This window comes from Acomys russatus, chromosome 6 (genome assembly GCF_903995435.1).
Source record: "Acomys russatus chromosome 6, mAcoRus1.1, whole genome shotgun sequence".
In the NCBI taxonomy this organism is placed as follows: Eukaryota; Metazoa; Chordata; class Mammalia; order Rodentia; family Muridae; genus Acomys; species Acomys russatus.
In genome coordinates, this window is record NC_067142.1 from 86,185,573 (window position 1) to 86,210,707 (window position 25,135).

Genomic DNA, 25,135 nt, shown 5'->3' on the forward strand with positions numbered 1-25,135 from the left:
CTGAGGATGCAGGCTATCCTGGTGAGACCTAATAGACTGTCCTCAGACAGTTGGGGTAGGAGGGTCCCCCATCAAAGGCCTAGGGGAGGGGAATAGGCAGAGGAGGGAGGGAGGGTAGGAATGGGAAGATAAGAGGGAGGAGGGGATGTAATGTGAGTAAATTATAATAAATAAAAAATATATTTAAAAAAAGAAAAGGAAAGTGCATTTAGCAGCTGAGACATCTCTCCAGCTCCTATACGGTGGTGCTTGTTTGTTTGTTTGGTTTGGTTTTTGTTTGGTTTTAGGCAAACCCAAATATATGTGAGTATGACTTACTTTATAGGACATTTTAGGGACAGCATTGCTAATGCCGCAGCCCAGGCAGGTAAGTGGCCTGGCAGAGCTGGTCAGGGGTCCAGGCAAGGAGGCACACAGGCAGTGAAGATGTGTCAGGTGTGATTGCTCATCTCCTTCCTCCAAGTTCTCAAACTGAAAACCTCAAACGGGAAGTGTTGCCAGGTCAGATCAGCCCCTCAGTGTCGCCCTTCCCCACCCCAAATCAGCCTCCCAGTGCTCCCCTTTCCCCCACCCCCACCACACCCCATGTCCTGGTCCCATCTAGAGGAGTTTCTGAAGTCTTAGCTTCATAGATACATTTATTAGCAAGAGAAAGCAAGGCTCAGAGGCAGCGTAGTGGCATCCTGTGGACATTTGGGCGTCGCCAACCCATGGATTAAGTCACCTTTTAGTTTCCTTGTTCCAGATACCCTAAAACACAAGGTCCTTTACTTTGAAGCAGGGTGCTCTTGGGACTGTGAACTCGGAGTTTGAATGAATTGCTAAGAGATTTGGATTTGACTTCTTTGTTGTTTGTTTTCTTGTTTTTAAATGAATTTATGATTTATTGCCAGTAAATGTCTGATAGATATTTTATATACCTACACACAGAGGTCACTTTGTCCAGTGAAAGGGATTGTGCGTGGAAGATTTACAAGGCCTGTTCTAAGCTAATGATGTCCAGTCTGTGGTGTGCTCTGGAAAGCCGGAGAAGTCTAAATGTTTCTATCCTTTTGTACAGTTTGTACTGGACACACACACACATATATGCGCATGCATGTGCATACACACACACACACACACACACACACACACACACACACACACACACACACCCCTCTTCCTATCTCCATTTATTGAAATTGAGACCTTAAGAGGATGATTGAGGCTGGAGAGAGACAGCAGACACTATAGTTAATTAAAAGACTTCAGAGCCAGGGCATGACGAGCCAGGGCATGGCAGAGGTGAACACAAGATGGTTATGGGTTCAAGTCCAACTCAAGCTACATGAGGCTCTGTCCCCTAAAACTCAAGGCCCAAGAATGTACCCCAGAGGCAGAGTGCTTGGCTAGCATGCCCCAGAGGAGCTGGGTTTGGTCCTCAGGGTGTCAAGTGTGTAAACAGGACATGCAGAAGCTGCCTAGCAGACAGCTGTACATCAAATGGATGCTGTGGGAAGGGCCTTCGAAACCCAGGCCGATTTGTCACACTACTGTGTTCTGAGGCTGACCTCGGCCCAGTCCTCAGCTCCCTGAGCTTGGCTCCAGGTGCAAAACGGGATGACAGTCTCTTGCAGGGCTGCCGTGGGGATAGGGAAGTGGCTGCCCTGTGGGAGGACTCTGCTGATGGAGCAGACCGTGTTTCAGAGATGCTTTGACTTTCTCCCATTCAGCATGCTCTTTGAGCCTTTGACACCATTTCCTGCCCTTGCGTCTGGCGGCCACGTGACCATGATCGAAGTAGTGTTGTATGGTGTGGAAGGTGACGTCAGGAAGGGTCACACAGTTTCTGCCTGGCTCCCTTGGGGGTGTGTGCTCTCAGATCCCCAGTGGCCGTGTGTGGGTGCTGAGCACCCAGATTTGCCTGAGCATATAGCTGAGGTCACAATCGACCACCAGTCACACAAATAAACAAAACAAGCTTATGAGTGACTTGAGTCAAGTCAGTCCATGTTTGAGCGTTTTCGGCTGAAGCCCCAGACACCGAGGCAGGCCATCCATGACCCGAATAAAACACCTTTTGCTTTAAGCAACTTTGGTTGGAGTGACTTCTTCAGCATCAGTAGTGACTAATGCCTTGGCCTCTTTGGAGTGGTGTACAAGCGTTCCACCTGCTCCCAGTACTCACTAAGAGGATCTGGGTACCAAAGCAGCAGCCCAGACCCCTAAAGTTACCCTCTGTCCCATTGGCCACCATAGGTTCTGACAGACAACAGCACAGGACCTGTGCCCGCCTCCTCTTCTCCCTCCCCTATTTCCATGTGTTGGTTCAAGAGGAGGAAGTCGGCCACAGTAGGGTGAGGAGCCCCCTAGTGGGCCTGACTACTGAGTTCTCTACTCCTGAGCTGTGCCTGCTCCCTGTATCCTCCCTGTCCAGCCTGCTACCCCATGCCAAGTGGGCAGAGCTTGGCTCATCGCTGAGGACAGCTGTTCTGTTGTGTAGCCAAGGGGAGCAGGTTCCAGCCAAGCTCCTCTCTGCTGTGGGCATGTGAGAGCAGGGCTCAGTAGGTACCGGAGGGCACACAGGCAGATGTTCTGTGCGGTTCTTGTAAGCCAGCTTTGCTTCCTAACAATGGGCTTCCCAGCGCTCCTCCGGCGCGTACTGTTCCAGTCATGGCCTGCCCTCGGGCCTCTGGCAAGCTGCCTCTCTCATTGCCCCCTCCCAAGGAGGGTGCTATGTATGCAGATCCCAAGCTTCTGTGAATCCTACCATCTGTGGGTTTTTTCCATGTCAGGAGAGAGGCCAGGTCATCTGCAGAGTTCAAGGGCATGCTGCTGGGGCACCTGGTTGTTGAAAACAGAGAGCGAGCACTTTTCAGTGTAGGGGCCTTTGCTTACAGAAGGTGTGCTGCTGAGGCTCCTGCCTAGCTCAGCATTGGAGGGGATATTAAACAGAAAGACCAGAGCAGCCATGAAAGATGCAGGCTGAGGTGTTGACAAGACCTGAGAGTTCCCGGAGGCTGTGCGTCTGTGATCTATGAGCAGGTCCAAGGCAGTCTCAACATGTAGGCTCTTCAAGGCAGGCATTTCTCTAGTCAGTTCTGCCTGGGCTGGTCTCTGTAGAGCACTGTGGACCTCGGAGAATAGAGACAGCTCCCTGGTATGCCTGTAGGACACTCATGGTTGCAGGTTTGAAGTCCGGTGTCTTGGTCACTGGTGGAATACAGCCGATGGTGCCTTGTGGGGTGCTTTGGCTCTCTGAACATCTGTCTCAGTGGCCAATCTGTGAGAACATACTTTCCCAAGTGTGGGCCACCTTCCAAACCTGCCTTTTTGTCTTTATGTGTGTGGGTGTGTGGAGGTGGGGGCATTGTTTTTGCTTTTGTTTGCTTTTTGTCCTTTACTTTGGGCTCCATCTCTTTAAGCCACAAAGGCCCTGAGAGATTGGTGTTATCTCTGTTTGACAGAAAGGGAACTGAGACTCACAGCCAGGAGCAGCAGCACTGGAGTTTAGTATGTCCCTATCTCTCTCCAAATCCCTCCCCTTCCCATGACAGTTCTCAAAGGTGGGAGGATGGACATTTCAGTGGCTTAGTCTGCCATTTCTCATTGTCTTTATCCTAAGTGCTTGGTTCCTGATGCAATTCCCTGTTATAGTTGGATTGTTGAACCGTTGGAATAAAGAAAGACAGGAAGCCAGCCAGGGATGCAGCGGTGGACCAAATTCTTTCCAGCATAAATTGATGGCATACTTGTGCCTGGGACTTCTAAATTGCCCTTGGCTGTGGCTTTCTAATACCTAAGACATGCTGGTCTTTTCTTGATGAGTCAGGCCAGTGTTTGTTGGGATCTCCGCCTGCCACCTGTAGAACACTATGGCCGTCGAGGCCCTCCTTGCTTCTGTAGGCTCAGCGTGGTTTACCGGAGCAGCATCTAAGTGGCACATTCTTACTGTGGGTGGTGACTCTGAGGGTGTCACTTTCTGGAAATGTTCTGTCAATTATGCAGTCCACCAAGGATGAAGATTTCTTAAGCAATTTGTGGGGCAGGAAATAGCTAAGTTCTCAGAGGTCACTTGGATTGTAAACTGTCCTAGTCAGGGTGACTGGTGACTATTGCTGTGATGAAACACCATGACCAAAAGCAAGCTGGGGAGGGAAGAGTCTATTTGGCTTACACTTCCACATACAGTCCATCACTGAAGGAAGTCAGGGCGGGAACCTGGAGGAAGGAGCTGATGCAGAGGCGGTGGAGGGGTGCTACTTACTAGCTCGCTCCCCATGGCTTGCTCAGCCTTGCTCGTCCAGGACTACAGGCCAGGGATGGGACCATCCCAATGGGCTAGGTACCCGCCCCCATGAACCACTAATAAAATGCTCTACAGGCTGTCTACAGCCTGGTCTTATGGAGGCATTTTCTCAATTGAGGTTCTCTCCCCTCTTTGGCTGTGTCAAGTTGACATAAAACTAGCCAGGATCAAACTGAATTTTGTTCTGTTGGGCCAACAACTCCTTAATAGCTAGCCAGCATAAAACCAGAGCGTATGGTAGCTGAGTACAACATAGGGTTCCCCATTCCGCTGATCGCCCCAGCCTTCCCTCCCAGCATCTCTTCTTGTTCCCCGAATCCTCAGCCCCAGATACCTAAACTGCTATCCAGAGTCTGCTACGCTCTTCCTCTCTCTGAGCCTTTGCCAGCATCACCCCTTCAGCTGAGACTTTGCCCCTCCACTGACTCTTTGGCTGTCTTTTCCTCCCCTGTGATATGTATATATATCCCCTAGAGACATGTTCCCGGTTCCTTTCTGAGCTCACTGTTCCTGACCCTTCAAGACTTCTCATTTGTAAGTGCATACTCACATATTTCAGGGTGGACATCTTAAATTGTACAAGGGCAGAGGCTGTGGGTGACTTCAGGACCCTCAGTCTTTAGCATGACTCCTACATAGCAGGAGTCCTTCAATACTACTTCTAGGTTTTTGAGTAGATATTTGCCATCCCTAATTGAGGGAACTGCAGACCAGGGATATAACATAGCCCAACGTTCCCTGTGGTGAGAAGGATGGCTAGGGCTCTAGTCTGCCAGCATTGTGGGTACTCGTGCCTCCAGGGCCTGGATCCCAAGTCTGGTGCTCAAGTGGATCTACAGTGTTTCTGCCTTTGACTTTGAGAATCTGTATTTCTTGGCTTGATAGAAGCAGATCCTTTGGTTATTACTGATATATCTTTGGCTTAAGATTAGAAAGTGTTCAGTAAGGACCTTGGCTACATTAGAGCAAGGAAAACATGAGAGAGAAGAGTGCATCGTCCTCTGTGAGTCAGGGGTCAGGGGTCAGGGGTCATAGCTGCCCGAGGGCTGGCAGTGATCTGAGCAGTAGAAGACTGACACGGCCCACCTTTCCTGCGTCTCAGATCAGAGCATGGTTCTGTTTTCGGGAGACATGTGGCCTGAGACTGATTTGAACAGTACTCTAGGTGAGCAACACTGGCTTGTCAGGTACTAGAAGCAGAGAGCTGTGGACATGCGGCCGGTTCTTAAATGGCACCAGTGAATGGAAGGAGGGATGCTGAACATGGGGCTTGGAGGCCAATGGATTTTTGAAAGAGATGGCAGAGACTTCTGGAATGAATCTCAGATGTGGGCTTTTCATTTCCCAGGATGCTGGCAGACAAGGCCAGTCTAATGAGGGCCTCTCTTGCATCCCTCACTCTTTGCAAATCATGTTATCATGGCGTTTTTCTGCCTCTTGGCTGGCTGCTGCGGCTGCTACTACAGGCCTGAGCTGGATCCCCAGAGCTGCTGAGAAGCCACCGGTCTGCCAAGGCTGAGTGAGAAGAGCTGTGGACAGAGTGATGGTCACCCTGTCTCTGGACCCTTGGGACCCAGAAGTTAGTCTCAGGTTCTATATCCAGTGTGGAGTTGAAGGCTTTATTTTTTGGTGTGTGTGTGTGTGTGTGTGTGTGTGTGTGTGTGTGTGTGTGTGTACACACATGCGTGAGTGCTCAGACACACATGTAGAATCAGAGGAAACTTGGGGAAGTTGGTTGTTCTCTCTCTCTCTCTCTCTCTCTCTCTCTCTCTCTCTCTCTCTCTCTCTCTCTCTCTCTCATTTCATGGTCAGTGTCTCAGTTGGCTTTCCTTCTTTCTCCTGTGACTTGCCTCCTTTCCTGGATGCCTGTCTTCCTGAGACAGAGCCTTACAGCTTTGCTTTCCTCCCGGCAGTCCCTTCTCCAACTCCCTGAAGCTTTTTAAGTCTCGTGCAGCACGCTGCTCCTCCACCTGTCTGTGTTATGGTCAGCCGGGTGCTCCCTGGGGTCATGGCTGTGAGTCGCAGACACAAACAAAGGGGGCTAGGATCTTCCTATTACAGTGTCCACTCTGGCTCCTGGGTGTGCGGCAGCAGTTCAGAGAGCGTGCGCTTCCCTCCCTGTACCCAGCGGGCCTTTGTTTATACACTGAACTTCTGTCAGGAATGCTGCTAGACCAGGAGGCTCATGGTTTGAAGCCATACGTGGACAAATACGCAAATCCTCCTGGAAGTTGTAGTACTACGAATGAGTTCTTAGGGAAATGATGATGATGATGATGATAGTAATAGTAGCAGCAGCAGTATTTGTATTTTCTGGCAGAACATTGCTCTGTAGCCCAGGAGGGCACATGGAACTCACTATGTAGCCTAGACTGGTTTTGAATTCAGAAATTCTCCTGCCTCAGCCTTTCAAGTGCTGGGATAATAGGCATGAGCTCTCATGCTCAACTTCATGACAAATTTTCACCCAAATGGACTGGAACTTTTGCTGGGTTCCTGTGATCTGTCTGTATTGTAGCCACACAGCAACATGTTCATAGGATTCCATACATGTGAACGCACAGTGCATGCACACAAACATATCCAAGGCCAGGTTTTCAATGCCCACATCTTTAAAAAGTTAGTGTCCTTTTATACGAGGGAATCTCCCATTGCCCGTGTCATGTTGCTCACACCTGTCTTCCCACAGTGACTTCACTCTGCCTTACACTATGGCAGCTATGTATCTCCCCAGCTACAGACTGACTCAAAGTTCAAAGTTCAAGACGCTCACCTTTCTGCCTTTGTAACCTTGGTAACACCTGCAAGCATGTCCTATATACGCAATTACAGAATCACTGCTTTATCTGAGAAAATATAAGTAGAAAAAATGGTAAGCTCTCATGTTATCATGGACTTGGGTGTCATGTTTGGACCTCATAAAGCCTAGTTAGCTTTTCACATGGAAAGACCATGCGATACATATCATGAGGGGAGCACAGAACATGGTTCAGATGACTTGCTGAAAACCTCTATCCTTGGAAAAACATCATTAGCGGCAGGGATTATGATGAGGCCATGAAAGCCAGTGCTCTAAGGGACAGTATGTGGACAGGTCACCTGGACTCCTCATTGTACCGGCGACCTTGTGTGGACGCTTACGTGTTCTGTTGTATCTTGACATAGCTGACCTCACACATAATGCGTGTTTATTGATTTGGACGGACTAAGACGTTCAGAGAGATCAGCCAGCCAACTACAGAACTGCGAACGTCAGCGGATGTGTGTGGCTCTCATCCCACATTCTCTAAGTCAAGTCACCTTCTAAGCTGTAAAATGACAGGGGTGGCTTGTCAATAGATATAAGCCAGCAGTTCCCGGGTGCCACTATCTGCAGGGCACCCTGCATAGCTTGGGTTGAAGTTAGGGTTCACGTTCAACCCTACAACCTGCACTGGTTTTGCTGCCTTGCAAATCCTTCAGGACCTATTGACATATTTCTAACATCTCTACTGAGTAATAGCACATATTAACATCTATTTCTCTTGAGGTTCATTAACCAGAAGAGACTCTTGCTCCTCTTTGTTTTTTGTTTTTTTTTTTTTTGTTTGTTTGTTTTTTTAGTTTTAAAGACAAAAATGTAATTTTATTTTTATTTTTTATTTTTTTAAATTTAAAAAATTTTTACTTTTACATGTACATTTATATTATCACACACACACACAAAATAAACTACATATAGCAAGAAGGACCACTAAACAATTAGGAATGGGCAAAATGTCCTCATTTCTGCCACATTCAAAGTTCTGCCTAAAAATGGGCAAGCTTGGATGCAGGCAGAGTCCACGGACAAACGCTGCCAAGACAGGGTAAGCAAGTCCTCAATAGTTCCTGCCTCACCAATATGTCTGCCAGATATATTGGGCCAGAAGGCTGAAGACGATGCTCCAGTGTCATAGAGAGTGTTGGGTGACTGTCTAGGCAAACCGGCTCTGCCGTTTCCTTGTTCCTCTTAAAGACACTTGCCTCCCAGGGTGTAGCTTGTCTTGTTTTCCAGTCTTCTAGGGAGTGGCTGCATTCTGTCTAGTTTTGCTCATGTTAATTTGGACAGGGAATTAGATAAACAACAAGAACCCAGAAAGTAAAACCAAAAACCAAACCAAACCAAACCAACCAAACAAAAACCCACCTAGAAAACTAGAGAAAGCAAGCTCATATGTTGTAAGAATTATGGCAGGGAAATTTTACTTAGTTAGGTCCCTGTGGGAGGGCTGCAAAGTGGAATTTAATCTGGTTATAATTTCTTTTACTTTTCTTTTCTTTGCGGGGGTGGGGGGGTGGCAACTGGGTTTCTCTGTGTAGCCCTGGCTGTCCTGGACTTGCTTAGTAGCCCAGGCTGGCCTCGAACTCACTGAGATCCACTTGCCTGTGCCTCCTGAGTGCTGGGATTAAAGGTGTGCGCCACAACTGCCAGCTATAATTTCTTGTTAGGTAGTAATGCTGGTAGTGCAGCTCTGTCCCTAACTAGTCATGTGACCTGCAGTAGGATTACCTGGTCTTCCATGTTGTCACTACACTGCTCTTCAGCCATGACCTGAGCAGCCTTAGCTTTGAGTTGGATGATCTGATCATATAAATGAGATAGTTTTCTCTTTGCTTTTAAATCTCATTTATTTCATGTAAAGATGAAGGGAGGGATGGGACTCTCTTCCCATGAGTCATAGGAAAGAAATGTTGTAACTTGCTGAGGCCTTTCCCCTTGTGACTTAGCTAGGGTTACTATTGCTGTGAGGAAGCACCACAGCCAAAGCATTGGGGGGTAAAGGGTTTACATCACTCACAGGTCCATGTAAGAGCCCATCATCAAAAGCAGTGAGGGCAGGAGCTCAAACAGGGCAGGAACCTGCAGGCAGGAGCTGAGGCAGAGGCCATAGAACAGTGCTGCTTACTGACTTGCTCTCCATGGCTTGCTCAGCCTGCTTTCTTACAGAACCCAGGTCCACCAGCCCAGGGATGGCCCCACCCACAATGGGCTGGACCCTCCCCCATTGATCACTAATTAAGAAAATGCTTTACAGCCTGATCTTATGGAAGCTTTTTTCTCAATGGAGGCTCCCTCCTCTCTGATGGCTCCAGCTTGTATCAAGTTGACATAAAGCTAGCGAGTACACCTTCAGTAATTAGACAGGCCGTAATCTGAGTTCACAGAGTAATTGGACACCTGTTGGTTAACTGGCAATACTTACACAATCCGATTAGTCTCATTATGATTGTATTCATTAAGCTCTGGTCCTGGGGAGCAGGAGGCTGCTTGCTCTTCTGCCCTGCATCCCTCCAGTGAGCATGTAGGGAGTTTCCTGTGGCATTGTGAGCTCCCGGGGTAGGCTCCAGGCATGCCCACCTCTCTGTGACTGCCCTAACTCTGGAATGCAAGTCTTTCACCAGTGTGGTGGTTGAGTTGAATCAGAGGTAAGGACGCTGGGACCCCATGAATGGTGACCCTGTGACTTCTACTCTTCTCTAAGTTGAACAACACATATGCATTCCAAGGCTTCCCTTCCCTTCCCCTTTTATTGTATTTATAAAGTGAATGAAACAACAATCAGCCTACATCCTTAGAGATGGGAGGGAGGAGGGAGCCACTGTAATGCCAGCTTTATGCCAGGCCAGTGTTAGGAATTTTCACAAAGTCACCTCTTATTAAGAGAGCTGTTTTCTTCCCTACCCTTGCAGTTTTTATAATTATCATCTTATGGTTGGTTTGTTTGTTTGTTGGGGGAGCATGTGCCACAGCAGCACACAGAGACCAGAGGACAACATGCAGGAGTCAGGTCTCTCCTGGCCTTGTGGATCCTGGGGATGGAACTCAAGCTGTCAGGCTTGGCAGCATGTGTACTTACCTGCTGAGCCGTCTCCTGGTCCTAGTGGGTGTTTTGTTTTGTTTTGAATTTAAACAAAAAGCCAGCTGTAGCAGAAGGAAGTAGTAACTGGGCTTGCTGGAGATCCTTGAGGGCAGTAAATGCGTGGAAAGGGATTGATGCATTCTGCGGGGGCCCTTCTTTGCAACGTATTACTAGCTTAACATTTGCTGGAATAAAAAAATAATTCTAGTTGGTAGACTGATGACAAGGCATGTTGGTCCCATAGGCCACTTCTTTCCTGTTAAAGAGCCAGACACTGCTCACTCAGGCCAGGCAGCTGGCTACCCCATAGTAGGGAATTTGTGAGGTAGCGAGGAGAGGCACGTTGCCTCTGGTAGAGTCAGCTTTAAAATACAGTGAACTAAGTCTAGAACAAAATGTGACTCAAATAGCTAATAACCTGATCTCTAGCAGCTAGAGAGAGTGACAGTGCGCTACATGGGTGTGGTCCTGAGACTGATGCCACCATCTGTCTTTTGGTTCTCTCTCGTTTTCTCTTTCTCTGTCCTTTTATCTCTGCCCCCTTCTTCCCTACATCGTGTGTGTGTGTGTGTGTGTCTGTGTGTGTGTGTCTGTGTGTGCGCGCGCACGCGCGCACATGTGTGTGCACACAGGGATGGGAATGTGTGTTTTCTTCTGTGTACAGGCACACATTTGTGCGTATGCATTGGGTTGTGGCGTCAGAGGTCAACCTCAGATGTCAATCTTTGGGAGCCACCCACCTTTTCAAAAAATTAATGTCTGCCTAGATAACTTCATACATGTATGTGATGCATTATGGTCACACTCCCCCAGGCCCCTACAGTCTCATATCTACCTCCCAACCTTACCACCACCTCCTCTACCCCCACACTACTCTTCTGTATTTTTGTTTTCTCATGGTTAACAACCTCATCATCACCGAGTGGTGGTGGTGGTGAGTGGTCCAGCCCTGTGGGGAGTCTGACTTCCTCCACCTTCTCTTCCTCATCCCCACATTAAGTCCTTGTGCCTCTGGCTGACTTATGTGGGGTATTTTTTTTTTAAATCATGTCTGACCGAAGAATGTGAGGGTTCTTTGTCTACAGGTGGAGTGCTGTAGTGTTATCCCTAAGTGTCATTTAGTGTCTTCTGCTGATAGAGTTGCTGAGATCTAGGTGAGCTGTGTGGGGATGGAGGAAGGAGGAAGCAGTGGGCTCCTGTGTCCTGGTGTCATTGTTAGTTAAGCAGCCGGGGAGGAGTGTAGTGCAGACAGGATGATGACCTTTGCTGATGCGTTAGATTCACAGAATGGTGTGATTGGTTCCAGGTCTACAGCCAGAGCTTGCTGAGAGGGCATCATTGGGCTCCAATGCTATTTGTTTGAGGAAAAGTTTGCTTTTGTTTAGAAATGGAGCTCCTGTTATTAAGTCTTATTTCCAACCCTGCTCTCGGAAGTTTGGGGTTCTCTCACCCCCTGTGGTCCAGCATGAGTTTCTTTATTCCTCCCACGGTGTTTGCGGGGTTTGAAGACAGCACCGCACCCCTGACATGCCTCCAGATGCTGACATCCCCCAGGACTGATACCCCACTGGAATTTCTCGAAGTCAGAGTTCACTGGTCTTGGGTGTCCACAGGGAGGCTCCTCAGCGGGCAGCTCTCTTGCCTCAGCATGCCGTGGTGTACAGGCCTGAGGCTCACGCTGTCCACCACAGGGCCCGGATTTGGAACCCTCGTGGCCCTGTTGCCTCTACTCATCTCATCCCAGCTCCTAAAAGCAACAGCCATGAGTGGTTAAGAGAAACATATACGTGTTATGTTGTGTGTTCTTAAGAACCTCTGTGTGTCGTGCAGCCGCGTTCTAGTAAAAGCGATTACCTCATGATAAACGATGGCATTTCCCATCCGGAGTCGTATCCTGACACTCACTCTTCATGGTAACTGGGTAAAGTGGATTCCCAGTCCCTGTTTATTCCTTTACTCCCACGTAATATTCTCAGAGCTTGTGGCTGGAAGGAACCATCTCCGAGCGTATGAGTCACTGGGTCTGCAGGGTCTTTAAGGCTGATCTCCAGTGTGTCAAGATGGACTTGAACCACCATGGTTATTTCTAAAGAGGAAATGTGTAAGTAATAAACCTGGCCTGAGAGAGCTTGGGAGGTCAATGACTCCCAAGTGGGTGACTCTCTGAAGTCCTTCACTGGTGTTTAACAGGAAGCAGCCTCATTTGGTTGGTGCCTGTCACCTGTTGGCCCATCTGTGTGATATGCAGGGACAGACTTGAAGATGAGGATGCCTGCTTCTGCCTGGTGGTCTTTTTTTTTTTCCACCCAAACTCCCAGGACAGCTGGTCTGGTGTTTACGTGTGTGCTTGCACACAGACCAAACCTGTAGCCTGAGAAGTGTGCTCAGCCACGGTGTGAACACTGCAGCATTTGTGCTGGTAGTTCTGGAGAGCTTGCTGTCGTTTTTTGGTGGTTTTTTGTTTTGTTTTGTTTTGTTCTTGTTGTTTGGTTTTGTTTTTTGCTTTTTAAGGGTGGGGAGGCAGCTGTGACTTGAGAGACCTGAGGGCATGTCTGTCCTGGCTTTCTACTGTAAGGAGATAGCATGAGCTGGCTTCTGGCCTTTCTGTAACACCCTGGGCTCAGATCCAGCTTGCCCTACACCATCACGGGAGAAGATTCCGAACTCACCTTTGCAGCCAGCCACCCCTTGTGGAAGAGCACTTGAAGCAAGCTCTCTCCCAGAGGCCCTTCCCGGGCCTGACGTGAGGTCATGTCCACATCCCTTTCCATGGGGCACCGGGCCAGAGCCTCTGCTCTGTGAGAGGCACCACACATGGGAAGTCCCTCCTTGTCCGGCCTGCAGTGAGCAGCAGTGGTCTTGGCTCTGCCTTCAGGTTTTAGAAAAAAGGGGGAAAAAAAAAAAAAAAGATCTCCCTGTGGGATGCACTTTCTTTCTCTGCCCCTCCATTCAACCTCTTCAGAGACAAGAAACAGGAGGCCGGAGGCTAGCAGGCATCTGTCTGGGATTGTGTTTGGTTTTTAGATCTAGGATGACCTTTAGAAAACAACAGAGACCATCAGAAGCATTACCTGAGGGTTTATGTCACCTTGGCTGAAGGGGGACTATCCTCACTCACAGCCGAAGTGTGTGTTTTTTGGACTCGTCTCTAATCCACAGTTTCATAAGAAAATAAACACATGATCAGCTGCTCCTGGAAAGTCAGTCAGCATAAGGACACCCCCTTCTAGTCAGTCAGCGTAAGGACACCCCCTTCTAGTCAGTCAGCATAGGACACCCCCTTCTAGTCAGTCAGCATAGGACACCCCCTTCTAGTCAGTCAGCATAGGACACCCCCTTCTAGTCAGTCAGCGTAAGGACACCCCCTTCTAGTCAGTCAGCATAGGACACCCCCTTCTAGTCAGTCAGCATAGGACACCCCCTTCTAGTCAGTCAGCGTAGGACACCCCCTTCTAGTCAGTCAGTGTAAGGACACCCCCTTCTAGTCAGTCAGTGTAAGGACACCCCCTTCTAGTCAGCGTAGGACACCCCTTTCTAGTCAGTCAGCGTAGGACACCCCCTTCTAGTCACTCAGTGTAAGGATACCCCCTTCTAGTCACTCAGTGTAAGGACACCCCTTTCTGCTCTCAGCGCTTCTTAGTTTCTCAGGGCCATTTCCTTATTCCAGAAAGGACTCCTTAGGCAGGCAGGTGTACAATTCTGTATTTGTGCCAAGGAAGGTAGAACCCAGTGGACAGTGCTGAGGCAAGTCCTTCCACTGTGAAAATACTTTTTCTTTAAAAGTCAGTCTTTCAAGTTAGAAGAAAACCAACAACAATATTTCTAAATGAAATTGAGTGTTAAAACTGTGGTCAAGTTCCATACAGTGCCATTCTCTCCTGTGGCTCTTGGGGGATGCTGCCCACTGTAGCCTTGAAAGGGCTATTTTACTCATAAGAAAATAGACATTTGTTTGGCAGCTTAAAAGCATCTGTGCAAATCTGCATCATCAGCGACAACAACATCGATGCTGTTTACTGGCCGCTGCAGCAGCCGCTCAGGCTTCCCTGGGCCCTCGCTCACTCAGCCTCTCAGTCCCTCGAGGTTCGTGGCAGGGTTTGCTCAGCATGGCTGTGGTCTGCTCCACGGTTCTCAGGACGGTGTCTGCATTCCAGAATCTCACTAGACTCTGTGCCACCCCTGCTGAAGTGCTCTGGCAACTTTGGGGGCCTCAGATAACTTCCTGTCAGGCTTGTTTGCCTTTATTATGCCTCCAACTTTCACACCACAGCTCAAAAAATAAATCAGATGGGCAGGAGTGGCGCTGTCTGTCTGTCTCACTTATGTGTCTGTGTACAAACCTATCCTTTGCTCTGTGAGTGGGACCTGAGCGTCTTGTGAACCCTGCCCACTGCCACGTCAACAAGCCCCACATACAGTCGAGGTGCACTTACCATCTTCCCCGTCCCATCCCCACCTCCAGGGCTCTGAAAAGCACTGATTATAGGATCTCCACTCTTCAGTGTGCGATGCCGTTTCCCTTACTGTTACCACATGTTGCTTTGCACAGAGCCTGTTAGGACATGCAATTTTGCACCGGGTCTGACTGTTATGACAGGTACCATTGCACAGGATGGGGTTGCCCAGGGTCTGACTCTTAGCCCAGATAGATTTGCATAGGGTCTGACCATTAACACAGGTTTTCACAGGATCTCTTAGCCCAGGTAGCTTTGCATGGGGTCTGATTGTTACCCATCAGGTAGGTGTAGGTTTGCACAGACTAGGCTGGGCTGGCCTCAAACTCACAGCAATCCACCTGCCTCTACCTCCCCGAGTGCTGGGATTAAAGGTGTGCGCCACCACGCCCGGCTGGTTTTGTTCTTATGATCTAAATATCTTTATTATTCTTTGGCCCTATGGTCTTCCGAGAACATATCTGGTTCCTTTTCCACTGCTTTCCTCTTCCCAGGGTAGCCGCTACCTTCAGAAGCCCTGTTTGGAACCTGATAGAGCGTTGGCAGCAGAGGCAGCACAGGGCAGAGGCTGCACAGAGCATATGTCAGTTGCAGCAAACCTGGCATGCAAATGAAGGATTAGTTTTATTTTTCCCCACCAGTCACAGCATTGTCCCTTAGGTGCCAGGCACAGCAACCCCTCTACTAGGCCACTGGGGGTAGCTCTCCCCTTTTTTATTAGGGTCTTGTCTACCATTGCCAAGCTGCTTGTGCATCTAGTGACAGTCACCTGTGAAGACCCTAAAGCAAAGGTGCTCATCCTGTAGACACAGATTTCCTGGAAAATGAGGTGGGGAGGGCAGTTCAGCCGTAAAGTGCCTGACACTGCAGCATGAGGACCCGAGCTCACACGTGTGCACATACCCACAGGGACTCACGCTCCGCCCTCCAGATTTCTTTGAAAAGACAAGTGTTCAAAATGAAATGTTTCCCTTGAATTCATGCAGTTCAGGGCTCCAGTTAAATTTTAATTCCACCTCATAGAGTTCAGGTACGCGGACATGTGTTTAACAGTCTTTGTGTTTTCATTGATATGTTAAAATAACATTTAGTCTTAAGAATAAAGGGCTAAACTCTGAGCTCAAAGACTTTTCGAGAGAACTAAGAGGTTTTGAGGCATCAGAGAGACCTCAGCTTGTGTGTGAACAGGGAGCCACTTATTCTTATTAAAGGGTTGTTTACTAGAGGTAACAGAAAGTATTCTGTGTGGACAGTTGGGGGGGCTATGCCAGTGCAGTCCCCCCTTTGTCTTTAGCAAGCTTCACGGTTCCTGCCTAGAAACTTACAATTTTAAGGATCAAAGAGGGGTGTTCTCTGTTGGCCACACAAAGTGGGTTTCTTAGCGAGTATGGGCTGTAATTTTTTAAAGTTCCACAAACTTGTTAACTTTTGAACAACAAAAATGTATTTCTCACAGGTGTGGAGATTGGAAAGTCTAAGGTCAAGGTGTCAACATGTTTATTATCTGGCATAGGCCCATTTCCTGGTTCACAGGCGACAGGGGCGTTGCATTAGTCTTTCCTGTGTCTGTGATGAAACGCCATGGCAACTTAGAGAGGAGTTTATTTGGAGTCTTGATAAGAGCCTATCATGCATGGCAGGAAGGCATGGCCACGAACAGCCAACTGGAGCAGGAAGCTGGGAGGTCACATCGCAGGAGCACACAGGAAGGCATGGCTGCAAACAGCCAACCAGAGCAGGAAGCTGGGAGATCACATCGCAGTAACACACAGGAAGGCATGGCTGCAAACAGCCAACCGGAGCAGGAAGCTGGGAGATCACATTGCAGAAGCACACAGGAAGCAGAGAGAACACTAGAAGTGGGATGAGGCTATAAATGCTCAAAATCCCCAACAAAGCAGTGTACCTCCTCTAACAAGCTCCTAAATGTTCCATAGCCCTCTAAAGAGTGGCACCAGCTGAGGGCCTAGTCTTCAAATATGTGAGTCTATGGGAGAGATTTCTCATTTAAACCAACACAGGCGTTGACCCGCTTCTGGTGGCCTTGTGCCCTTTGCTTAGCCACCTACCAAAGCCTGGGCCCCTATGACATCCTTTGAGGAGTAGTGTTTAATACCACGGAACTTTAGGAGGTGCATGCCTTTAAGCTGCAGCGGGCCTGTGATGCGCTCTTTCTGTGTAAAGTTCAGATTATGCCCTGCTGGGAAAGCCTGATTGTACACATGACATCGGCCTTCTCAGCTCTGTTACTGCTGATTATTCACTTTACAAGTAAGTAGAACAGCCCTGCTGTAGAGCGTCCCAGGGCTTGTTCACAGTTTGTTAGCAATGTGGACGAAGAAGAGAGAGACAAAGCTGAGGCACTCAGGCCCCGGCAGCGGGCTCTCTGACGAGCAGCAATATGATAGCATCCGATGTGATTGAGCCTCACGCATCAGGCTCGGTGAGCACACGCCTGTCCTCTGGGAAGGCAGCAGCCCTGAGTCAGCTGCCTAACAGAGGGCAGCTATTGTGGCCTGCTGGTATTTGGTTTACTGTGTAATCTAGTATTTCACTGCAAAGAGTATCAGAAACCTTCTCTCAAGTGGCTTTTGGGGCTAAATGAAAAAGAAAAAAATTGGTCATGCCCTGTAAAACATAAAGAATTAAATTTTATCTAACTTTGATTAATGTCACCTGTGATTTCTGAAAGACCTTGTTTGCCCAGAAGTTTTATCCTGCAAAGGATATTGACTCTGATTTGGTTATGGTTTGGTATCTGTAGAAGCTTCCACACTGGAGAAATAAGGGTTGTTTCCCGGGAAAAGGAGTTGTAAGAAAGGTCTGCAAACCTCAACCTCCCAAAGCCACAAGCCACACACTGCTGTTTGAAACAATTAAAACGGAATAAAACCTTAAGAGGACGTTCTCAGCTCATCGGAGGCTGCCGAGCTGCATGTAGCTGGCAGCTCTATGTCGGTAGATGGTGTTTCCATCACTGCGGAGTGCTCTGGGGGGCTGCTGTGACTCTCCTGTAAGAGATAGAGTCACCTAGTTGGTACCACAGGAAGGACAGGATGAGACCGTCTCCCAGCAGTTGAGCTGGGAAGGGCAGGGTCCGGAACAGGGAGTCCTGGTGGCCCCTGTGAGAATATTACTTGACTGTGCTACAGTGCAGGACACCTGCTGCATCTGTCGACAGCTTTCCCCTCACAGCTACTGTGGTGTGGCAGCAGGACCCTGCTGGCCTTGCGAGACTCTTTCTCTGTCCATCTTAAATTTGACTTAAACACCCTCTGGGCAGAAGAGCAGTTCATGAACTTATATAAAGCTGGCAGTGAAATCAAGTCTAGACATAATTTTTTCTGCATAGCAGCCTGGTTGCTCTGGGAAGATTTCACGCCTCCTTTTCTAACTCCTGTCTCAGCTTGAGTAAATTCAAACACTTAAACAAACAAGACTCAGAAGTTGGCAACAGTGTTTTCCTTGGATAAACCACAAAACAAGGTATTGACCTGTGCTTTTGTAGGGTGTCTTTAGGGTGTAAAGGAGTGTTTTCTTAAATACTTAGGCTTACAGCGAGTTGACAGGCCATAATTAGCAGGCATTAAAAAGCCCTCCAGCATCTTCTAAGGAGCTCCTGTCTGAGAACTCCAAAGGCAAGGTTAGCTTCAGAGCATACTCCCCAGTCAGAGTTCTGTGTGGCGCCCTGGCCTGAGATCCCAGCTCTGGTCACATGTGGGCAGCTTTACTATTTTATTTCATGTCTTTATATTTTCGAAACAACACCTTCAAACCTCCCGAGGGAGCCGGTGGAAGCAAACAGCATGAATTAAGTATGTTAGGACTGTTTCCCGAAGAGATAAAGAGAGGGTTAGGAGGGTCTCTGCACATGGACTGTGGGCTGCATGCCTCGTTCATGTTGGCCACATGGCTTTCCAGACCATTCCAGGTGTGCCTTTGTATGCATTTTGTTGCTTTTGCTCCTTGACTGCTTTGTCACAGAGGATGACCTTGAACTCCTCATCCTTCTCCCTCCTGCTCTCCAGCGCTAGAACTACAGGCGTTCATGCCTTGTACTGCAGCTGACTTCTTCCTCTCTCTCGGGCTCAGCTGTGAATCGAGTGTGTTTCACCCAGTGAGTAGGTGAACTCTGGTCTCCAGCTGTGTTTGTCATGGGACTGTTGCATCCCAACCAAGGCTTGTTGGTCAGGTGGTGAGCTCTGAGTGTAGGAAGAAACACCCCCTCCAGATGTTTGCCACAGCTGGGTCCCCCCCTCAGGAAAGCGCCTTGCTTTCCTGGCTCCCCTGAGAAAGGAGCTCTTGATGACACCTGCTCATGGCCAGGGAAAGTTTTTATGGGAGGTGGTATTTGAATCAGGTGGAGAATAAGCTGCCTGTGGACGGGGATGTACTCAAAGGTGAGAGCGGCTCATGCCAGCGGGCATACGCCAGGGCCTGGACTGTGTAAGAGAAAGTTCCATGGAAAGAATCTGGGAGGTGATTAATTTCTTTCTTTCTTTCTTTCTTCCTTTTTATTTATTTATTTATTTTGGTTTTTCAAGACAGGGTTTTTCTGTGTAGCCTTCGCTGTCCTAGACTTGCTTTGTAGACCAGGCAGGCCTTGAACTCACAGCAATCCACCTGCCTCTGCCTCCTGAGTGCTGGGATTAAAGGCATGTGCCACCATGCCTGGCTAAAAAAACAAAAACAAAAACAACAAAAACAAAAATAAAACAAACAAACAAACAAAATCTCTCTCATTCTTTCTGTGTGTACATACATGTTTATATTATGTGCGTGATCATGAGTGTGTGTGTGTGGGCACACAGACCCTACGGCACACACATGGAGGGCAGAGGGCAACCTTAGGTGTAGGATCTTGCTTTCCACCTGGTTTCAGGCAAGGCCTCCTGCTCCACATTACGTAGGACAGGATACCTGGCCATGAGCTTCTGGGGATTCTGTCTCTGCTTCTATCTTTTCTGTAGGGCTACCATAGCCAGCGCTTGTGTCGGCCTGCAGGCACGCACTACCATAGCCAGCGCTTGTGTCCGCCTGCAGGCACGCACTACCACAGCTAGTGCTTGTGTCGGGCTGCAGGCACGCACTACCACAGCTAGTGCTTGTGTCGGGCTGCAGGCACGCACTACCACAGCTAGTGCTTGTGTCGGGCTGCAGGCACGCACTACCATAGCCAGCGCTTGTGTCCGCCTGCAGGCACGCACTACCATAGCCAGCGCTTGTGTCCGCCTGCAGGCACGCACTACCACAGCTAGTGCTTGTGTCGGCCTGCAGGCACGCACTACCACAGCCAGCGCTTGTGTCGGGCTGCAGGCATGCACTACCATAGAGTTTGGTAAAAGAAGCTGAAAATGTCAGAAGCAGGTGTTGGGTGTGGGGTGGATGTTATGTGCCCTTTGAAAAGCTGCACCTGAACAAAGACGGAAGAGATGTGACTATTTGTGGGGAGGGTCTTCCTGTGCAGCCTGTAGCTGCAAAGCAAGAGCACCTTCAGGAGACAGCTAGGATACTGAATGGGAGGAGGAGGTTGAAAGATAAGAAAGGGACAGATTGGAGACGTCTGGGTCATGGTAGGGATTCAGAGCGTCTTGGTGATGATGTTTACACAACCACTCTGGCCGCTTTGTTGAGGATAGACTGGAAGAGGGCGACATTAATGGGCACGTGAAAGGGCAGCTACTGGGCAGCTGGGCAGAGCACCGGTCAGTCCTAATAGGGCCTGATGTCACCTGGGAGGCAAGCCGCTCCCGGGAGCGCTCACTTTGTGGAGGTACACAGGAGTTGAGTGTGGTCCTGTTTAACTGGATCACAGGTCTCTGTTGGCCTGTGAGAGGCAGGCCTGGCACTCTGCCAACTTGATGCTCTTTTGTTAAGTGGGGAGTGAGGTTCTGTCCTTCAGAGAGAAGTAGTTCTGAGTCTGGGCACCAGAGTCCACGATCCTCAAGGAGACTCAAGGAAGCCAAGTCCCAAATAGCTTTGAGTGCCCTTTACAGCATACTTAGCGCCACAGACAGCATGTACTTCCCTGAGAGTCTCCTTTCCTGTCCCACAACCTGTGGAGCCTCTGATGTTCATCTTGGCTGTACTTTCACTCTGGTCTTCAGGAGTGGTCCCTGCGGGTGGATGTTCATCCGAGAGAGTTTGGTGATTTTTACCTGAAATGGTCTGAGGCTCAGCTATTGCTATCCTCATGCCTCTGATATAGTGGACTGCCTGCCCTGACCCTGACCCCCAGGAAGGACAGTCTGGTCCTTACAGCTGGCTCCAGTGAAGTACCTCATTAGTCCGTTTGAGCTGCTGAAATGAAATTCCGTGGTCTGGATAACTTCCCACAGTTCTAGAAGATGAGAAATCTTGCTGCCATGCTCATACATGCCGGAAGGGCAAAAGACAGGGACTTTCTCAGGCTCTTATTACGGGAACTGCTTCCAGTCACAAGGACAGAATCGCCGGGACCCACTTACGCCTGAGAGGGTTCCCATCTTAATTCCTCTGCACAGGGGATTAAGTCAAAGCATGCGCTTTGGAGAGACACCAACAGCAAGCTGTAGCAAGCATGCTCTTGCTGAGAGCTTACTGCTCAGCGGGTCCCATGGGAGTGAACCCTGGCTCCGTCCCTGGCCCACCCATCCCCCTGTATGGTTCATCTGCCTGTGCTCAGATGGGAGGCAAGGCCTTACGTTCTTGGAGTTCATAGTTACTTGCGGGGAGGGAGAATAGTGAGAGAGCCTCCTGGCAGTGGGAGCTTATGCTCGAGTGTGTCAAGGCTCCTTGTTACTATGGCAACACAGAGGCGGCCATCTTTACCAGTGCCCAGTTCCTTGCTTTTGTTTCCCTGGGATATGGTCTTTGCCTGCTTGCTCTTGTACCACATTGCAAGTCTTGGTGTGTGTGTGTTGTCTGTGTGTGTTGTGCGTATAAATGGAATCAATAGTGAACTTAGCTCCTGTCAGGTGACTGCTTCCCGCCTCCACAGTATTTGCAGTCCTTCCTCCTGTAACCTGTAGAGACATGAGCGGTTCACCTCCATTCAGTAGGTGAGAAAACAGAAGACCAAAGATCTGTTTTAACTAAAACAACAAGCCAGGGTGAAGGCGTGGGAGGACTCTTGGCCTGTGAGCCGGATCCTCCTGGCCCTGACCGCCTGCTCTTACCATCTCCACTGAGCTCTGGACTGACACCGACTCAGTGCTCATCCCTGGATCCTCTTCGGGAGAGTTGGGAAGACCTCTCCTCTGACTGTTTACAGGGGCCAGAGTACCGCCAGGTTTATGTATGAGCTGTAATGTGCAAACGTGGGCTTTAAACCACCACATTTTCACTATATAAGAACATTTTTTTCAGTGCAGAAATTGTCTTATATTTGCTATTTCAACTTCTCAGACTAGCACTTTGAAGACCTTCCATGTTTATTGTAAGATAAAGTTAGAATCTCGGGAGGGGATGAAGCCTCGAAGGGTCTGTGACTGATTTGTTAAAGGGCGTAGTTGTAACGTTGTTAAAGGCAATTTATATTTGGTCCAGGCTTGAGCCCTGGGTGCTCTGAGGGTCAGTGTGTTTCCCACTGGGCTGTGACTGTCCATGTGCCAACTCTGCAGGCCCAAGCACCCGGGCTCTGTGCCCACAGTCTGGTCGGAGGGGACAGGTAAAATTGCTCACTGAGCTCTGCACACAAAGCCACCTAGTACAACGCTGGTTTTCACAGGCTACCTACTATATTGCTAAATATTGTGGCTTTAGTCTCTGTGTGCTTGGAGTTGCCATGGAAAGCTTCAACCAACAGTTTGATGAGTGGAAGGGAAATGCTTAGATGTTCTCAGCTGAGACCCTGAGCTGGAGGCTGCCCACTGCCTTCCCTCCAGGGCTGTGGTCTCTTCAAAAGGAATAAAGTCCAGAGTCTCCTTCACAAGACCCGTGCCTGACCCCTGACCCTGCCTGGGCTTGTTGTCCTCTTTAACTTTCGGCTTTATCTTCTAGTTTGTACAAGCCAAAAGGGGCCCCGTCTCTACTCTTGTCATTTTAGTCTTTGTAAGTGACACCCGTAGGGAACTGCCTATTAAAGTTATGGGCACGGGGTGGGTGGCAGGAGCTGGGAGGATGTGTGCGGAACTTCCTCATACCCATTGCTTCAAGTAGGAAAGTGGCACTTTTAGAGTCAGGTGCAAATAAAACCTGGATTTTTCAAGTATCCACCTCAGACCACTTTCGTTAAAATATAATGTTAAAATTACAAACACTTTTAACAGGTAAATAAAGCACAAACTCCAGTTTTTATTAGTCTCAACAGACAAAACTGTATTTGAGCAACATGCTCAGAAGAGAGAAAAGACAAAGCAAACATCATGCACATTTTACAGCATGCGCTCGGGCAGGTAACGCAGAGCTCTGTCTACAGCGCACGTTGAGTACGTCCTGCAGCGTGCTCTCAGGGAGAGCGGCTAACATGGACCTTCTGTCTCACATTGTACTTTACCTTCTACAGTCATAATCAGACAAGTGGTGGGTGAGTCACAGCCCTCCACACACCCTTGGCCTTGGCACTGTCTGTGAGCCTTGCCCCTTGCCTAGATTGTTGATCTAACGTGGGTCAGACTGACAGAAGCCTGGGATGAGTACACCAGGACACAGAGCTGCACTCGTTTCTCTCTGGGACCTTCTGGGACAAGATGGTCCATGGTTGTAGGCTGGGAACTCAGTGCCTGGGCTCCTTTCTGTGTAGTCTGTCTATAGACTCCCTGTCTTCTCATGGTCTGCAGGCTTAGATGCTAGTGAGTGCCCAAGAGACACGAAAGAACTGTGTGGCTTCAAATGATGTAACATCTTCTCAGCCGTGCTCTGTTGGCTACTGGGCATACGCATATTTCTTGGCCTTGGCCTGAGGCTCCAGGAAGGTCTATGCATCCACAGGTTTGTGGTTAGCTCCTGAGCAACTAGCCTTAGGCTTCATACCCATCCTGGCCAGCTACGCACCTTGAGTTCTCAGGTAATTCTCTACCCACATCCTGTGCCCCAGGCCTCCCCTCTGTGCCATCTGAATGCTCACTTACCTTTCAAGAGCTAGTCCGGGTGGGATGGGTGTCCTGCCCATGTCCACCATCCCCAGTGCAGGGCAGGTACCCTTCACGGCACCTCAGCTGCACGCTGTCCTCTATTCTCTCAGGACCAGAGTTAATGGGACACAGCACTGAGTACTAATGCTTTGTCCGGCACAAGGAGTGGCTCAGTGCCATTTGTGGAAGAGCTAGAGGTAATCTGTATGGATGGCTATCACAGAGTTGATCTGTTAAAACCCTGCTGCCACCCACTGTAACCAAAGACTGGGGAGCATCCCAAATGATGGGAGTGGTCCACATGGATGTAATGTCTTGGGGAAGTAAAAGTGCATTGATACATTAGTTAGAGGATGGTTTAGCTTTTCTAAGCACCGTAGACACAGCCTGAGTGTTTGGAGCTCGTGGAGTCCAGATGTGCTGGTGATCCAGGTGTGCCGATGCTCCAGGTGCCCATGGAGTCCAGGTGTGGTGCTCCAGGAGCCCATGGAATCCAGGTGTGCTGGTGCTCCAAGTGTGCTGGTGCTCCAGGTGCCCGTGGAGTCCAGGTGTGCTGGTGCTCCAGGTGGGGCATCTGAGGAGCTGGTCATCATTGAAGGTAGAAGCCCTCTAAGGAGATTATTGCCCTTATGGGAAAAGACAGAGAAATGATCCCTTGCTCTGCTGTGTGAAGATAAAATGACTCAGAGAACCCGGCCATGCTCTGCTCTTGGGGTCCCTTAGCTTCCAGAGCTGTGAGAAATGCATGCCGCTTGTCTAAGCCACCAGTCTAAGGTGGTCTGATGTAGCCACTTAAGCTGAGTCAGGCATCATGTGCCGGCTGTTGTACACAGTTTGGGTAAAGGTGATTCCAGCCCACCCTCCATCCCCCTAGTCCCCCCACCCTCCCCCCCCCCCCCCCCGACTCCAGTCCCCCAACTCACACTAAAGCTTTAACACTACTGTGTTGAAGCCGCCCCCCCCCGCCCCCCCCCCCCGCCACTGACGAAAGCTTTAACATCACTGTGTTGGGTGCCGCCACCTCCAGGACACATTTGTCCCTCTCCTAGTGGAGCAGCTATGGTCAGGCTCACTGTCTTTCTCCTTGCTTTGGCCTGTTATTTCCTCCCTGCACCAGAAGTCAGAGCTGCCTTAACCCAGACAAGTCTGGCCCTTCTAGAACTCTTCATACTCTTCCTGCTGTATCTGTGGTGACTTGAACGAAACTGGTCCCATAAGCCCATAGGGAGTGGTGCTATTAGGAGGGGTGGCCTTGTTGGAGGAAGTGTGTCACTGGGGTGGCCTTGAGGTCTCAGATGCCAGGCCCAATGTCTCACTGCCTTCTGCTGCCTGCCAATCCGGATGCAGAACTCCTCTCACCTACGTCTCCAGCACTGTGTCTGTGTATGTGTCACCATGCTTTCCAAGTTTCCCGCCATGTGGCAATGAACTAAACCTCTGAACTGTAAGCCCCAATTA

At 49.3% G+C, this 25,135-nt stretch overlaps 1 protein-coding gene across 1 annotated transcript in view; it reads left to right on the plus strand.

Moving 5' to 3' along the window:
- The first annotated feature begins 1,599 nt into the window (after positions 1-1,599).
- The window catches only part of LOC127191176 (potassium voltage-gated channel subfamily H member 1-like), a 116,830-nt gene continuing 93,294 nt past the window's right edge, over positions 1,600-25,135 (plus strand). Inside the window, exons 1-3 of the mRNA XM_051148382.1 lie at positions 1,600-1,801; positions 2,239-2,336; positions 19,629-19,962. Of these exons, the coding sequence (XP_051004339.1) occupies positions 1,600-1,801; positions 2,239-2,336; positions 19,629-19,962 (634 nt within the window). The remainder of the gene's footprint in view (positions 1,802-2,238; positions 2,337-19,628; positions 19,963-25,135) is intronic.